Consider the following 17,174-nt stretch of genomic DNA (forward strand, 5'->3'; position numbering starts at 1 on the left):
CTGCTGCTGGGGGTGAATCTGGGTTGGTTTCTGATGGAAAAAATGTCATCAAGCAGAGAGAATTTTTGGATCATAAATATCTCCAGACAGTCCCAGGCTTCTGAGTGCTGGTGACAGGTCTGTGGTTAAATGAAAAATCTACCTGAGCTGCAGCCTCAGCTGGATTTCCCTCTCTGTCCACTGCTGCACCAAGCTGCACCCCAGGGGATGCAGCATTTTGTGTTTCTGCAGACACAGCTGAGGGTGGTGATTGCAAAGACAAACTTGGTGAGTGAAAATGTGCATCTGCCTGAGGAAAGCAGCGATCCCAAATGCCCAGCTCTTTGCTGGGAGGTGCTGTGTGCAGGGCACTGCTGGCTCCAGCTTCCTCAAGAACGAGATTTGAGAGCTGCAAAGGTGAGAGAGCTTCCTGCCAGGTGAAAAAACAAAGAGCAGGTCACCCACAACCCCTTCTAGATGATGTCCTTTTTCACTGCCCTCCTTTCCAGAGGCTCAGGGATGCTCCAACAATCCATCTTCTCTCCAAGGAGAGCATCCAAGGAGAGAGGTGATCTGAGGCAAGGCACCATGGAAAGCCTTACCAGCAGTTTCCACAGGAGGGGGAAGAAAGTGAAGGCAGCCAGCACAGCTTGTCTGCAAATTTTTCCTGTTTCCTTTGGGGACAAAGACGCTCCACAGTCCTCTGTCCACCTCGGGAGGAGAAATGTTGTGCTTTGGGGTGGTAATTACCAAGAAATCTGAGTCAGAGCTCAGCTATGCTGGGTTTTTAATACTGAAATAGCCAAGTTAATAAATATTAGCAGAGGGAGGCTCTGACTCAGGCTCTTAATGCTCACTCTTTCTAACAACTCTGCCTGTGCCAGCAAAGCCTGGAGGCTTGCCCAGAGCACTGTCACCTCTGACTCCAGCATCCTAATTTGGGGATGTCCCACCTCCCCTGGCCCTCTGAGCCATCACCTGAGTCTCAGGAGTTGTAAAGAGCAGAGGGGATGGCAATCTGGAATAAAAAAACAGGGTTTTTCTCATTCTGGAATATCTCCTTTGCCCATGGATGCTCTAAGGGAGATGTGACACTTAAAATGTGCCTGTATCCCTAAGTTTGGTAAAAGCCAGCTTTGGTTTTTTTACAGAAAAAGGGATGATGTGCCCTTCTCACTGGAAACACAGCAAGCAGAAAATTGCAGTAATTTCATTATTATAAACCACATCTGATTATAAGCCGCACGTTACAATACAGAGTGTGATCAAAGGTGTCTGTTCTATCACCATCTGTTCAGGGTGGGGGCAGTGATCCTGATCTCTCTGGGAGATATTCTGCTAATGGGCCATCCATTGAAACCAGGCAGGGCAGTGTTCTTTATCTTTTCACAACCCATCCTTCCTCCAGCCAGTCATTTTCTGCTCATGGCCATTGAGTCCCACTGTGGCACTGATAAAATTACTGCATCCCATTGGGAGTTGCTCCAGCCAGGGGGAAGAGCCCAACATTTCTTACCAAGATAAAAACAGAGGTTTTGGGACACTAAGGGAGCCCCTTTCTCCACTGGACTCCAGAGGAAAACCGGATTTCTCCACATCCCCACTGGAGCTCCGGAGGGAAACTGCACCTTGTACAGGAGCACTGCTCCAGCTGAGCCACATCTGTCACTGCAGGAGGATGCAGCCACCATGGGATGGGACTGCTGCCAACACCCTGCCTGACGGGTGTCAGGTTGTACTCTGACTGTGTCAGGGTTTGGGGTTTGTTCTTTGCAGTGCTGTATTTCTATTTTAATTTCCCTAGTAAAGAACTGTTATTCCTAATTCCCATATCTTTGCCTGAAAGCCCCTTGATTTCAAAATTCTAATAATATGGAGGGAGGGGGTTTACATTCTCCATTTCAAAGAGAAGCTCCTGCCTTTCTCAGCAGACACCTGTCCTCCAAACTAAAACAGCAACTTTTCGTTCTTTGTCCATATATAAGCCACACCTGATTATAAGCCGCACTTTGGGTTCAGACCAAAATTTTAGTCAAAATGGTGCGGCTTGTAATTGTGAAATGACTGTACATTGCTGCTCTGCTTCTCCTAGGTCTGGGAGAGGAAGGAGGATCTCTGGCTTTCGAGGAAAAGCAGATGTCAGGCAGGGGAATGAGGCACAGTTTGAGCTCGAAAACAGGAAGGCAGCAGGGACTTGGGATTAAAAATGACATGGCAGGGGTTTGGCAAGAGGCCTGGAGGTCTTCATTATCCAGCAGCCAGTGAGAGCCAGGGCCAAATCTACCTGAACTGCACGTTTTTGGAAGTGTGGTAAAATTAATGGTCTTACTCTTCCTGGAGCTGATGAATTAAAAAAAAAAAACTAAAAAAAACACCAAACCCACAAGAAGCTAAACACAGAGCAAAACAGAAAGCCTTGATTTAAAATGCATAATTGTGTCTGGTTTTACTGTTGTGAAAGCCAGCTCAAATGAGCAATGCATTCTCCTTCCTGGGTTGTCTCAGTGAAACAAGCACTGATCTGTGGTGAAACAGTGATGGGAGATGGAGGAAACACTGATTTGAAGGGTGCTGGCTCTCTGCTCCCCTCTGACAGGCTAATCCTTCTAAATAAAATTCATTTTGTATCCAAATGGCCAGGAATATCCAAAAGTTTACTGCAAGAAGGAAAAGAATGGGTCCAGTTGTTTTTTGGGCTGTTTCTCAGTGGAGAAATGATATTTTGATAAGGCACAGGCTGGGCACCATTTCTGTCCTCCTTCTCCTCCTTTAGGTCCAAATTTTACTGCTGGGCATGTTTTAAAGTTTGTTTGTCTTTTTAGTTGTTGGGTTGTGCTGTGTTTTTTGGGGGCTTGTTTTAATTTAATTTATTATTATTACTATTATTATTGTTATTATTATTATTATTATTACTATTATTATTATTATTATTAGTGTGTGGGTTTTTTTTGTGGTTTTGTTTGGTTGGGGCTTTTTTGTTTGTTTGGGGTTTTTGTTATTTTTTGGTTTTTATATTTGTTTTGTTTTGTTTTGTTTTGTTTTGTTTGGCTTGGTTTGGTTTGGGTTTTTTGGTATTTTTTTGGGGTTTTTTTTGGGTTTTTTTTCTTGGTTTTTTGTTCTTTTTTGTTTGTTTGTTTGTTTTCTTTTTCATTTTGTTTTGTTTTTCTTCCCCCTCTTTTTTTTTTTTTTCTGTGTGTGTGTGCGCTTGTGTTCTTTAATTATACTTTTGCTGACAGGTTTTTTTCTGTTTTCCTTTTTTTTTAATAAATTTTTCTCCCTTAACTGGGTTCTGCACACAGAATGATGATGGCAAGCCAGGTTTGGAGGGCCAAGAACTCAGTGTGGGGCAGAGAGGATGAGTCACACCACAGCCCTTGGCAAACAGATTTATCTGCTTTATATCCACCAGAAGTACCCACAATCTTATGCTGAGCTGGCCACAAAAATTGATTATTCCAGCATTTTCAGGGAGCGCCTTGAAAAGTGGAGGAAAAGTTGTGCATTTTTGCAGACAGAAAAAAACATAACAAAAAATTTTAAGCTGGGGGTGATGTCACAGAAGTGTTTTGTCAGGTAAATTATTGTATTCCCTAAATGTTCCATGCTATTTAGAAGCTCCTAGCTTAAAAATATCCTGTACCATTCTGCTTTAAATAAATAGAGTTGTTTCTGGATTTCCTGTAGTGTTACCAGGGACTTGAGCTGATGCTGAAATATTATCCTCAATTTTTTTAGATTTTTTTTTTTTTTTTTTTTTATAATCTAAAATGTTTACTTAAAATTCCTAAATGTTTTCTGTGCCAACAGTGTTTCCATTTTGCTGTAATATGTAGAGAAGTGCATGATTGATGTACTAATACTTGGGTGTATCACTCAAAAAATACTGGGGAAAAACATGAGGGAGAATTACACACAATTTTTGCACATTGTGCACATTTTTTATACATGTATTTTAGCTAATTGCCTTTTTACCTCTGATTTGGGGGAAAAAAATCTGAAATCTTTTAAGTGCCACCTGTAAGACTGATAAAAGATGTTCTTTTTTATTTTTTTCTTTTTATATTGCAGTTTTGCTGTGTCATGAGAAAGAAAAGGCAAGGATCCAACTCCTGTGGAACAGACAGGACAGAGCAGCTCCAGCACATTCCTCTTAAATTCTGATAAAAAATTGCTAAGGGAAATGCCAGATAAATCTTAGTTAGAAGCCTCAGCCTCCAAATAATAGTACAGCTAAAAATACCTGGTTTATATATGGCAGAGAAGAAATCTGTCTTTGCAACAAAGACATTACAAGGCTGAAATAAAACATTTTTTCAGCTGAATTAATCTCCTCAACCTGAGTAACACATTGTGGGGAATTGTTAAAGAGGACATATTAACTCAGGTTTATGTTTCTAGGAGACCTAGGAGCACATAAAACCATCAGGGAAATAACAAACTTCATCTCTCCTAAATTATTGCCTTAAATAACTTCTAAGTGTGTTTTGCTTGGGTGTAGATAAATTTCATGGAGATCAGGTGTCACAGAACAGAACAGAAATCAAGGCAGTTGATTTCTGCACTCCTTCCTCACAGAAGTAAATCTTCCTGGGTGGCATGAGGACTGCTTGACAAAACCAAAATATTGCACAGAAACCACAAAGGAGCCCTCCCAGCCCCTCAACCACCCCTAAATTCTATTTATAAACGTGGAATTCCACTGATGTAACCAGCAGAGGAAAATTAATGATCTGAATTTGTGAATCCTTGTGTTTCTCCAATGATTTTTTTTTTTTTTTTTTTTTTTCATAACCCAAATATCCTGGCACCTATCCCTTCAGTGACAGTCTGACTTTTCTGTCCCCCTGCTGCTGCAACAGGCCAGGATCTGAAGAGGAAAGCAGGTTGTGTGGAAATCAAAGAAACAGCTCAACTGCAACAAGAGACAGCAAAATGCATTGTGGCATCACTGAAATTGTCCTGAATGGCAAAACAAAAAGGCAAGAAAAAAAAAACCCAAAACACCCCCAGCCATAAAGCAGAAAACACCAAGGCAAGAAAATGGAAATAAATGTCAGTGCATGGAAAATGCAAAGATGCAGGAAGGTGAGAAGAAGGAAAAAAGTCAAAAGTAAAGTGGAAAAGCATGAATAATTGATAATAAGATATTCTAGATCATCTTGAGCAGATAAGAGTTAGTGTAAGAGTTGAGATGAGCATTTAATCTCTGATGGTGTTTTTGGCTGGTCCAAAAATTTGACTGGATTCTTGCTCAATGTTGGTGCTGACTTGATTTGAAGGAAAAGAAGTGTAAGTGGAAATCATTATACTGGAGAATAAGTTGGTTAAAGATTTCCTCTACTTTTGTTATTGGTTAATTGGTTTAACTTATCTGTGTGTGCTTAGGGTGTTTCTTTCTTTTTTTTAATATATATTTTCTTCTTTTTTGTTTTTTGGTTTGGTTTGGTTTCTTTTGGGTTTTGTTTGTTTGTTTTTTTGTCGTTGTTGTTTGTTTGTTTGTTTCAATTGAGCACCACTAAAAAGTTTTCTGTTCATTCCATGCAGAAATATTTTTTTTTGTATGCATTAAAAGAAAAAAATAAAAAAAAATCTGAGTTTCTAATTACTTTGGAAAGCTGGGAGCAATATGTTGTTTTCTTGTGGGTATTGTGGATATTCAATCCCATTTTTGCTCTCACCAGATTATTTAATTTATGGTTGTGGCTTTTTCTGAAGAGTGAAACTCCAAGAGGCACAGAGTTTTTTTCTGGGGTGTGGGGCAGGGGGGACAACACATCTTGTTTAAATAGTTATCTCCTTTTATTTTTTTTATCCTAAATGCAATTATCTCTTTTTATTTTTGTTTTTTATCCCCAAAAGTGAGGCTGGAATGACAAACTAAGAGGGGAAAGGGGACAGGGTCAAGCAGCCTGACCAAAACCATGAAATCCACCACAGGCTTCAGCTAAGAAAATAAAGCCACAGAAGACATAAAATGCAGATTTACAAATTTTATAAATTTTGTGCATCAATACTGGAGTTAAAAATGGAGGAAAAAAAATTTAAAAAGCAATTGGGGCAGAGGAAATAAGATGAAAACACTGCAAAAAGTAGGGAGGGAAAACTGTCTTGAGAAATTTTGCTCAAATTGTATTAACCAACAAGGAGAGAACCAGGAGCTGTCATCAGGAACAGGGTTGTTGATGAAAACAGCAAATAATTTCTAGAGAAAAACTCAAATATTTAAAAGAGAACACAGGCATAGAACTATGGCTACTGCATTGTCAGAGATTGGGGAAGTGTTTAGTAAAAATAAAGAAAATTCTCTTTTCCAGAAGGTGGACAGGTGTTCCTGGACAACAGAAAAATAACAAATTCATGTAAAGAATGTAATTCAACCATGAACCAGCTAATTAGACTGAGCTCAGCAGCAAAACAGGAACTTTAGAACAAGTTTTGAAGGGAAGTTGTTGAACAAGAGGAATACAGTCAGTACTAGAAAGAGTGATAAGATGAAGCAGATATTTGGCAAAGTAAGAGTAATCTGATATCAGGTATATAGTAAAAATAAATGTATAAGGCTGAGGAATGTGATGTTTCATTTGCTTGGAGCTTAGGGAATTGAGTGATATGGAAAAACAATCTATGAAAAAGGCCAAAATTACAATTTCTGTAATATTTCCACAAATTTTACCTTATAAAATAATTGTGACTGTTGGATAAATAAAAATTTCACATGGCTCATTGAGTAGCACTGAAGGGAAGAGAGTGGGTATTTAAAACATTTGAAGAGAGAAGGATGGAAAAAGCAGGGTAACATTCAATGCTGAATGCAAAACCCATCTTTTTGAGGTCTAGTGTGAAGAATTATTGATATAAGGCTTGTAGTTGGTAATTTCAAGTGGCAGTGAGGGGGACTGGCTGCTAAATACTCTCCATCACCACAGACTATTGATCAGCACTGCAGCACAGCTGGGAGCAGCAAATTTGATCCAAGGTCTGGAGAACAAAAAGCATTGTCAAGTGGAAAACTTTATAAAATGCTTGAAATAAATGCTAAGGCCAAAAGAGGATAAAATCCTGGCTGGGTACACTCAAAAATTCAGATGAGAACCAGTGTAAAGATGAATTCCTGATATTATCAGGTTGCAGAATCCATTTAGTGATGAGGGGGTGATACATTAGGGGAGAATTTGGAAAAAGCACACTCAAATGACAGCTGTGGGGATATGGTGTTATCTTATTGATGTTTCAAAGTGAGCCTCAAAGAAGGAAAAATATTATTGGAAGCCAAGGAGCAACAGCTGGAGAAGAATCAGGCCATAAAATAAACATGGAGATTTTAGAGGGTGTTTTCCATGTCAGAAAAATGGGGTGCAGAATGCATTTTTGCAGGAAGAAAACCTAAAACCTGGCTTTTCAACAAATTAAACTCAGCCTGCAGGAGATTACATGATGTGAAGAATGGGGAATACAACACAGTTTCCCTTCTCTGCCTCAGGAAATCCCTTTCACCTCTGTGTGAGCAGCTAAAAACACGAGGTTCACATTCCTTTTATAATTCCAAGGCATTCCCTGGCTGAGTCCAGCCACACATCTCCTGGATTTCAGCTGTGGAGAGGGATGCTGGATTTGTTAATGTGATAATAAACCACACCTGAGCATCTTCTACAGTGTTCCCTGATCTCCAGGTGTAGATTTTCAAATGTTTTTTATGCAGCATTGGGCAGGGAGAGATCCCAGCCCAGGGATTCCACAATCCAGGGAGGAATGGCAAAAACCAGAAGCAAAAATGCCACGTCCCAAGCATTTTCAGTCTCTTTGATTTGTGTTCTGCCTGTGCATTTCAGAGCCTGGAGAAGCTGGTGGAGCTCAAATTTAAATTTTTATCCAGCTGTCCTTCGAGGAATAAACTCTTGAGGTGAGTTTGCATGGGGAGGGTTCACCTTGAAACTTCTGAATTATTTGGGTTAGTAACTGACATGTATGACTTGTGAATTACACTGATTTAATTTCCCCAAAAAAGTAGAGCTCAGAGATAAAAAGCTTTCAAGGAAAGGCAAAATATATATTTTTATTAGGCTTTAAATATTTCTATTAGACTTTAAATTTGCCCTGGGGTGCAAGTGCTCATGCTCTCAGGGCAATCTTCATTTTGACAGAGCACATTCTATTTGACCTTCATCCTGTGAATGTCCTCAGAGGGAGAACAGCTGCCTGTTACTCTTTTCCTGACCTTGAAAATCCCTGTTTTAATAGGTGCAGGGTGCCTTTAACTTCTGTGGCTCTCCTGTGAACTCCTGTGAACGTTCAGCCCTGCTCTGCCTTGGAAATTCATATTTACACAAACACTCAAAGAGCACAGTTGGTGAGAGAGAAATCAAACTTTAAAGAGAGAGAGAGAGAGATGAAGAGAGAAGGGAGAGCAATTCTGCATTTCTTAATTGGGCAAAATTAATTTTAGCCAGGCTAGAGGAGGGTAGGAAGGAAAGCAGGAAAATCCCAGCTCATTCTGCCTGTCCTTGCTGCAGAAACCCCCTGGTTCTTTTTATGCAGGATAACCCTCAAGGACTGAGGCTGGGACTGAAAAAACAGCTGCATTGTGCTGCAGCCACAGCTGTAATCTCTGGGACTCCAGCACAGACCAAACAGGATTATGCAGAAGGCCAGGATAATATTTAGTGTGAATTAAAGGCACGTTTCTTTCAGGGTAAGTTGCATTTTTTCTTTTTTTGTTTTTCTTCTTCAGTTATGATCTCTGATGTGCTGAGCCTTTTTAAATAAACCACAGCAGTAAATTTCTGTGCTGTGGAGAACTCTGTATGGCAGACCTCTTACAATAAAATCCATTCTACAATAAACTGGAGTATTTCAAAGCACTGCAGTTGTTTATTACTTTAGGATGCATGCTTTTTCTCTTTGTCTTAAATTGTGCTGTACTTTACTCACTAACCTTTGCAAGGTTGTGACTAAGTGCTATTAAGCAGTGAAACTTTCTATTTTTTTTGGCTTTTCTTAGGATAAATACCAACACAACAAAACCAGAAAAGAAAACATTTGGTCACCACTAATATAAGCATTTAAACAACAGTGTGACAGCATTAAAAAAAATATAAAATAGGGATAATTAAGCACATTATCCCTTTTCCCTCAGCAATATGAATATATTGGCATTTTCTCACTTGTTTCCTTACCTTGAATGTGAACAATTCTTTCATGCTCCAGACTTGAGTTGCCAGGGTGAGGTTCAGCCCAACAGGCAGAGATCAGCACCAGAAAAAGTAGAGTCTTCATCTTTGCAGCCAAAAAGAATCTTCTTCACTGTAAGGGCACCACAGACAGAGAGGATTGTGAAATTTTGGGAACCTTTCACAGTGTTTGCACGGCACAACTTTGTTAGAGCAGTGATCTTGGGAGGGTTTTTATAATGTACTGGACCCACTCAGCTGACAGGAGCTGCAACAGCTGCTCGTTTTTTAGGCATGAATATTGGACCTTTTTATTGTGGACTTGAACTACATGAAACTGGCAATCCATATTTAACTCTGCAATAGCAACAACAAAAAAAAAAATTGAAAAAAATGCATAGACAGATATTCCTAAGCCAAACTCCTTGCAAGACCACACACAAGTAGTACCTGTGTTTCAAAAGAGGTTCTGGTGTACTTTTTGATTTTTCCAGACCTGATCTGATCTGCAATTACAATTAAAACAATCAAAGCTCCACCACTGCATCTCCATCCTCTGCATGATGCAATCTGCTGGTGATGGGTTTTCAAGACTAAAACGATCTTCTTGTGGGTTTTGGCATTTCTATCAAGCCTGCAGCTTAACTTAGCAGTCAGGGTGGCAAATCTGCTCGAGCTGAGCAGCAAAGATGACAAAACATTTATTAGGCTGACTAGGAAGATCAGTTTTGCTTCAGATCCGCTCACCATTCTAAAAGACGCCCAAACACACTCTGAAATGTTTGAAACCGTGCACAAAGTGGGTTAGAGTTGAGTGTGCTGCCACTGCAGCTGCCCCTGATTGATTTTTCATTCATTTCCCACCTAGAATGCTGATGCACTAACTGAGTGTGCCAGGTAGGGTCTCTGCAGTCAGCAGAGCTCAGCGCTGCAGGGAAAATCTCTGCCAGCCTCTGAGAGATAATTAGGCAAATGAGGACCTGAAATAGAAAAGGAGGTGGAAATACAAGAGGTTTTATGTGGAGGGTTTGGGCTGGTGTTGCTGTTTAATGGCTGTAATTATTATGAATCTGGTTCCTTGAAATAAAAGGTAGATATTTCCCAACTTTGCCTTTCAACAGAGCAGGATTCCCCCCCCCTCCCAGCCATCAAATAGTTGTGGTATTATTAATATGATTTTTCTCAAATGCTGAGAGATAATTTATTCTTTTTTTAAATTATTTTTTCTCTATCAGAGTTAGAAACACAAAAAAATTTCCACTCAGCCAAAACCAGGCGTGAGTTTTGAAAGCAGTCCCCTACCCCAAAAGCAGACACAACCCCTGAAGTGCTTCAAGCCCAGATCCAAATGCTGCAACCTGAGCCAACCTGTGCCACAGACCGAGATGCAGAAATCCTATTGCTGTTTTTTTCCCCATATCACAACATGCACGTTTACTTGCCTGCCCTTCCATTTCCTCACAGCCAGCTTGGGTGGGAGCTCAAAAGCAATTCAGCATCCCTCAATCCTTCCTGTGGAGTGCCTGGAGGTAGGACAAGTGCTACACTGTGCTGCTCTTTCTTTCCCAGGTGGTCCAAGCTCAGTAACTCAAGGCTCTGCAGCCACTCCCTCTTTTTTCCTGGAAAGCTTGGGAGGCTGGTGACCTCCATCTGGGAGAGCAAGGACAGATGTGGCTCCCTCTAGAGTACATCAGGCCCAGCCTGGGCTCGGGGAGGGTCACTCCAGGGCAGCTGGGTGCTCATTGTGATGCTTTAAGATTTTAGCTTTTTTATTTTTTCACATCCTGTGCTTTAGTGTACAGCTCTGAACTTCTTACAGATTTATTTACTTATTTATTCACATTTTGGTCAGACAAAACAATCCCTCTGAAACTCAAGGACACCCTACAGACTCAGCCCTGAAAAGTATAAACAAAAATTAATTGTGGGGGAGCAAACTGTGAATAAATGACTTCATTATCTGGAGCTGCAATTGGAGAATTAACCCCTGAAATGCAAATGGACCAAACTTTGTGTGAAAAATTTGTGACCATCTTGGGTAAAGCCTCTGGGAGGTTTCTGACTGCCCAAGGTGTATCTATTGAAGACCTTTAACAAATACCCACTTTTATTCTGTTAATCTTGATTAGCTTCTGTTCCAGGCAGCCACTCCAAGGCATCAATCACTCCTGCACCTTGGCACTGCTGGGACACCTCTTTCCTCTCAGAGTGAAAAATGCTTAATGTTTAATTTTTTTTTTTATTTTTTTTTTTTTTTTTTTTTGTGGTTGTTGTTGTTTTTTTGTTGTTTTTTGTGGTTTTTTATGTTTTTCGGTTTTTTTGTTTTTGTTGTTTTCTTGCTATTGGCCAACATCTGACAATTCTTCCCCATTGACGATTTTTATTGATTCAGACATAGCCTAAAAAATTTATTTTAATAACAAATTTAAATTATTTAACTTCAGGATGGAGGGATATTCCTTCAGGGATATTCACCTGTGTCTCCAGGCAGATATGATCTTTCTCTGGAGTGTTTATGTGATAGCATCACTCAAGCAGGGTGAGAGGCAGGCCAGTGATGACTTGGAGATCTGTTTTTCCTTTTCCTCAGTGTCCAGCTGAGACCACTACAATTTTATTTTTTTGGAAGGATTATGAAATTTTGACATTTTAGATTTGTTAAAAAGGCAGCAGCTGAGGAAATGTGTGTGCCTGAAGTGAGGAACAACCTGGTACCACTCTCCTCCTGGGATTCCCCACGATGGGAGCAAGGGCACCGAGCCAAGGCAACATCACCAGGCCAAAAAATCTGACCCCTGGTGCTTTGTAGGTTATCCAAAAAGCAATTAGCCAGAGGAATTCACATCCTCAGCCTCCAGCCAAAGCAATAGAAGTTCATTTCTGCAGCAGGATCTCAGGGGAGACACGATAGGTGTGGATGTTTTCTTATTAAAATTAAGAAAACCTTGGCTGGGTCTAGGTGATTTTTTTTTTTTTTTTTTTTTTTTTTTTTTTTTTTTTTTTGGTTAGAAAGGGTTAAGATTACTCATACTCAAGAAATTCACACTGGTTTCAAACACTGCAGTTTATAATCTTCCATCTCCCTGAACAGGCACACAAAGAAGCTGGGATTCAGTTTTAAAGGGAGAACCTCAAGGCTCAGGGAAGCTCTCAAGGTCACTGCACATTCAGTGTTCAAATTCTCAAGATTTGCTCATTCTCAGATACATTCTGAAATTCTGACATTAATCACCATTTTTTAATACTTATGTATCCCTAATTCATCTACTACTGGCATATCTAAAAGGCTGAAAAGCACCAATTTTTGTAATTTAACATAATATTCTGAGAGTTTACAGAATGTTTTCAAGCAATTTGACTGCATAAGTGACAAAAAATCCCTCTGAAGGGCAGAGCACTGAAAAGCAACATTACCTACCAATGTCTGTTTTGAATAGAATAACATATTTCTTATTTACTTTTGCAACTGCTGTCTAGCTGCAGAACATGCAAACATTCACTGTGTGAGGATAAGGGCCACCTACCTCAATATTCTCTGTCTGGTAGTAGTTAAAAGCCTTTAAAGTGGAAGTTTTTTTGCTCACAGGAGTTATTTTTTTGTCTCATGTGAAGGGGTGATGATGTTTTATAACAAATGTTCGTTTCCCTGAGGTGGAAGACCTGTGGAAGCCTGAACTGAAAATGGCACAAGAGAAACCCAAACTCCTTGGGCAGAAGCAGGGGGGTCCTAGTTAAACTTTCTGCCTTTCTGTGGAGTATTCTAAATCTAGTACACTGAGGCTCAGCAAGTGAAGGAATCAGAATCACCTTAAACTGGCTGCAGAATCAATAAAATAACTCTTGAAAATTTAGGGCTGAAATAACCCCCAAATGTGAATTATTCACACTCATGCACAAACCTGCTGTGAAATATAAGCCTTTACAGGCTCCTCTCTGTGGAGCTCAGATCCATCTGGGAACTTGTGTTAAGCAGAGAGAAATATCTATTAAAGGAACAAAATATATGTATTTTCAGGGAGATGGAGCCAGCAGCAGTAATGAAGGGTCTCTCATCTTTAGACATTTCTGGTGGGTAATAGAATAATAAAATACCAGTCCAGGCAGTTCTCACACACTCCTTTTAGCAGATTTTCTTAAGACTGGTAACTTAGAACACCTCAGTCCAGCTGATTAAACAGATTTTTGTCCCAAGGTTCCCAAAGATCAGGTCTTATCTGCAGGTGTAAATGTCCTAGGTTACAATGTGAAGATGTGACCAAAAGTTTATGTTTTATCACCATCAGTTAAACCAGGTGTGGCAGTGATCCTGATCCCTGTGGGATATCTCCTGTTAATGGCACAGCTGTTAAACCAGCTGGGGCAGTGTTCTTTATCTCTCCACAGCCCATCCTCCCTCCAGGAGATCTCTCCTGTTCATGGCCATTGGGTCCCAGTGCATGGCTGATAAAATTCCATCATCCCATGGGGAGATGCTCCAGCCAGGGGAGGAGCCAAGCATTTCCTACCCTGATCAAATCTGAGATTTGGAACATCAGAGTAGCCTTTCCCACTGGATCCCAGAGGACAAAAACTTCAAGACTTTTCTATAGGATCACTGCTTCAACAAGAGAACTTCATCTGGACTGCTACCCAAACTAGCAGGGTGTCAGGTTGTATTCTGACTCTGTCAGTGACTTTTCTTTCATACTATTTAATATATTTTATTTTTCTCTCTTTTTTTTCATATTAATTTTTTTTTTTTCTGACCTGGAGTCTCTCACTGGTTTTGCTTTCAAACCAATACAGTAAAGCCCTGGGTTTTGGCAGCTGAGTCAAACCACAAGCATGGAATTCAGCTCCAGACCGTGGGTACCTGAGCTATTTTGTCTGTGTGTTTACATCCCAGACTGCTCTCACAGTGGGTTTGTACCTAATCAGCGTGGTCAGTGGGAGGGAGGTGTGTGTTTGACTGACCCAAGATGCCTTTTGCCCAATCATTTTTGGTTTTTAATAACCTCAATTTGTTTCTTAATAGCCTCCATCTCCATTCTCCCAAGGCTAAAGTAAAACATTCATTTCCAGCTACAGACCTGAAACCTCAGGTCACCAAACCTGATGAAAATCCTCTTCTTGCCATGATTACCCTCACAATACCTGCTCTGGATCCTGCTTTTCACTTATTTTGCTAAGACAACTTCTTGAAAAAGTCCCCCAGGATGAAGGAATCAAGGCAGGACAGATTCATCAGACTGCTCCCCAGGGTTAAATTGTTCTTTCAAAATAAAATTTGCTGGTGCCGTGGCAATGAGAATGAACTATTGCTGGCATAGGGATGAGAATGTTTGCATTCTCTATTAGGACGACTTAAAGGTCATATTCCAAGGCTTCCTTCTTTCTTGGCAGATCAGTATTCAAGGCAATTTGTGAGATTTGGGGCCATCTGAGGTGGCAGACAGTCTCTGTCTGGAGAGCAGGTTGTCATGGCTCTCCAGCCAGGGGCAAGAACAGCTCAGTGAAAAAACCAGCATGACACCCAAAACACATCTGGAGTCCCCTGAAGCCCAAGTTTACCAGGAGGAATGCTGATAAATTGCTTGCTGAGAGAAAGAAAATGTCATTACAGTCTTTGAAGTGCCTGCCTTGCACCAGATATGGAATTTTTTCCAGAATTTATTCCAGAAAAATGGGGTAAAAGCACTTCTGTCATTATTTGTAGGGTAGAGTCAAGGTAATGTGGTCTAGAAAATTTGATACTTTAGGTTTTAAATGCAATCAGGGATAAAGCAAATGTGCCTCCATTAGTTTTATTTCTTGAGTTATCTTGGACTTTTTTTTAGTTTTTATTTTTGGTGGTCAGTGGTGGAATTTTAGCTTTATTTTGGTTTGTTTGTTTTGTTTGCTCCTTTTTTTTTTTGTTTTTTTCCATGTTTGATTTCTCTAAATTTTATTTTAATAATTCTCTGAATAAACATGTTTTTAGTCCAGGAATTTGGATGTTTTTGCCAGAACTATGGCATTGGGATGTTCTTTGATAATGCAGAAAGGCAAATTTGCTTTTCATGTTAAAAAATTTGACGTATTTTTTTGTGCAGTCCCTCCCTTTGGAGAAATCTTTTACTTCAATCTCCACTAATCAGTGGTCTTCAAAAAACTGAGAGCTGTCTTTCCAGTCAGATTGTGTTTGTATTCTGGCATCTTCTTCAACAAAAAACTCTTATTGAGCATGCAAGCATGGAGGTCAGTGGAAAACTTCATCTCTCCCCATCATTTTCTGTGCCTTTTGGTCATATTTGGAAAACTGGATTTTCAGCAGCATTTTTCTGCTCCCCAGGTCCTGTGCAAATACCCACAGCTTTTCCTCAAGGTGGTTTCTTGGTGGCAGGAATATTTCCCTGCAAAAGTTCTGCAAGGCCATTTGCCTTGGAGTTTTCTGCAGGGTCACAAATGTCTTAAATTTCTACTGCTCTGTCCCCCTGGAAAAGGTGAATAACAGCTGGGTGCTTGTCTTCTTTAGATAATTAAAAAAAATAAATCTCATCTATCAAATAACATTAGGCAGTTTCTTACAAACTGTTCTTTAAACTTCTTTACAATATGATTATATTATTAGCTATTATAATTATATTTATAATTGCTGTCTTTGGGAGCTTGAACTGCCTTTCTGTACCTAAACTAGTTGTGTCAGATTTCATGCTTTAATTTCAATCATTAGTCCATTCCACCCACATTTTCTAATTAGTCAGACAGAATTTTTGAGGATTTTGTGTGCAGTGAAAAGGCAAATAATTTACTCAAAGCCCATTCAGGCTAGTGGACATTCTGAAATTTAATTGATTAGGGTGAAACAGGGATCTTTGGGTAGGGAAGCTCTAGGATTGACAGTTCCCACTCTCAATTTTCAGGTAACTGAGGACCAAAGCAGCACCACTCTCCAAATTATACCAGGCACAGGTGACAAGAAATGTGCTTTTCTAACTTGTTGAATTTTTTTTTTGTATTTTCTACAAAATATAGGGGGTTTTTTGTAGAAAGCTATCATTCCCCATTCCATGCCTGCCCCCAGAGATCTCCCATACCCTCCCAGCCACTGAAATTGTGATGGGGCTTTGAAGCAGATTAATCTAGACAATCCAAACCTCCTCCAGATTCCACCAACTGTGTGCATATCCTTAGTGGAAAAACTATTTTTGCACATGGAAAAGAAAATTACAAACACCAACAAGGCTCAAGCCCAGCTAAAAGCACAGAGAAAATTTTCTTTTCTGGAAATGTGGCAAAAATTAGTTCCAAAGCAGGCAGATAAACCACGTACTGGTACTCTTTGTGTAAATTCCATGCAGGCTGCTTTGGTTTCCAAACTCATTCAGACTTTTTGGCCACTCAAACCAGGTGATCTGATCACCACCTCGAGTTCAGTCTTAGACTTTTTGCTTGGGAAATATTAAAAATTTATTAAATTTAATATGAAAGCCATAGGAATGTCCATGCAGTGAGATCTGGAAATGGGCCAGGCACTCTCTGCCTCTCCTTTCTGACTGCCCCACTTTCTAATTTGTCCCCACTCCTTTCCCCCAGCCAGGCTGACTGCACCAGCAGTGCAAAAATTAGAATTAAAAACACCAACAGGGCTTTCACATCCTTCAAGGATACCACTCTGAGAGAACAGATGCACTGCCAGACTTCCTGAGCAGGAGCTGGTGCCAGCCTGCTGTAAGGAATTACCAGCAGTAAAACATTTTTGTCATGGGTCCTGGTGCAAAGCATAAAACAGGACTCCTTGTCCAGCCAGCCATGAGAACTCAGTGCTGTCCTCCCTCCTTTTTCTTTTTTTTTTTTTTTTTTTCCTGTCTTGTGGTCTGAGAACTGCACTGTCTGCACTCTCAATGTCATTGAGAATGACTTTAAGGAGCCACTCACTTTTGTAAAGAAATAATGCCAACAACACAGTGCCCTGCATGTTTTTAAACTGCAAGTTCCTGTTGAAACGCTGCTTCTGAGAAGGGAAACACTTTAAATTTTACAGCAGCACTGTTCTCATCAAACATCTGC

The 17,174-nt window shown here is 40.1% G+C and overlaps 1 protein-coding gene and 1 long non-coding RNA gene across 5 annotated transcripts in view; one reads left to right on the forward strand and one right to left on the reverse strand.

Moving 5' to 3' along the window:
* HAPLN1 (hyaluronan and proteoglycan link protein 1) overlaps positions 1–10,762 on the reverse strand; it is a 34,161-nt gene extending 23,399 nt beyond the window's left edge. Inside the window, exons 1-2 of one of the 3 annotated variants that reach the window (XM_033086504.1) lie at positions 10,589–10,762; positions 9,153–9,279 (exon numbers count right to left, since the gene is read on the reverse strand). In XM_033086504.1, coding sequence (XP_032942395.1) covers positions 9,153–9,252 — 100 coding nt within the window. In that variant the 5' untranslated portion in view covers positions 9,253–9,279; positions 10,589–10,762. Of the gene's footprint in view, positions 1–9,152; positions 9,280–9,596; positions 9,687–9,893; positions 9,969–10,588 lie in introns of those variants that run through there. The other 2 variants (XM_033086505.1, XM_033086506.1) reach the window with 2 other exon arrangements.
* LOC117011189 overlaps positions 8,423–17,174 on the forward strand; it is a 30,605-nt gene continuing 21,853 nt past the window's right edge. For both annotated transcript variants that reach the window (XR_004420896.1, XR_004420895.1), the window contains exon 1: positions 8,423–8,668. This is a non-coding gene — a long non-coding RNA (uncharacterized LOC117011189). The remainder of the gene's footprint in view (positions 8,669–17,174) is intronic.

This window comes from Catharus ustulatus, assembly GCF_009819885.2.
Source record: "Catharus ustulatus isolate bCatUst1 chromosome Z unlocalized genomic scaffold, bCatUst1.pri.v2 scaffold_26_arrow_ctg1, whole genome shotgun sequence".
NCBI lineage: Eukaryota > Metazoa > Chordata > Aves > Passeriformes > Turdidae > Catharus > Catharus ustulatus.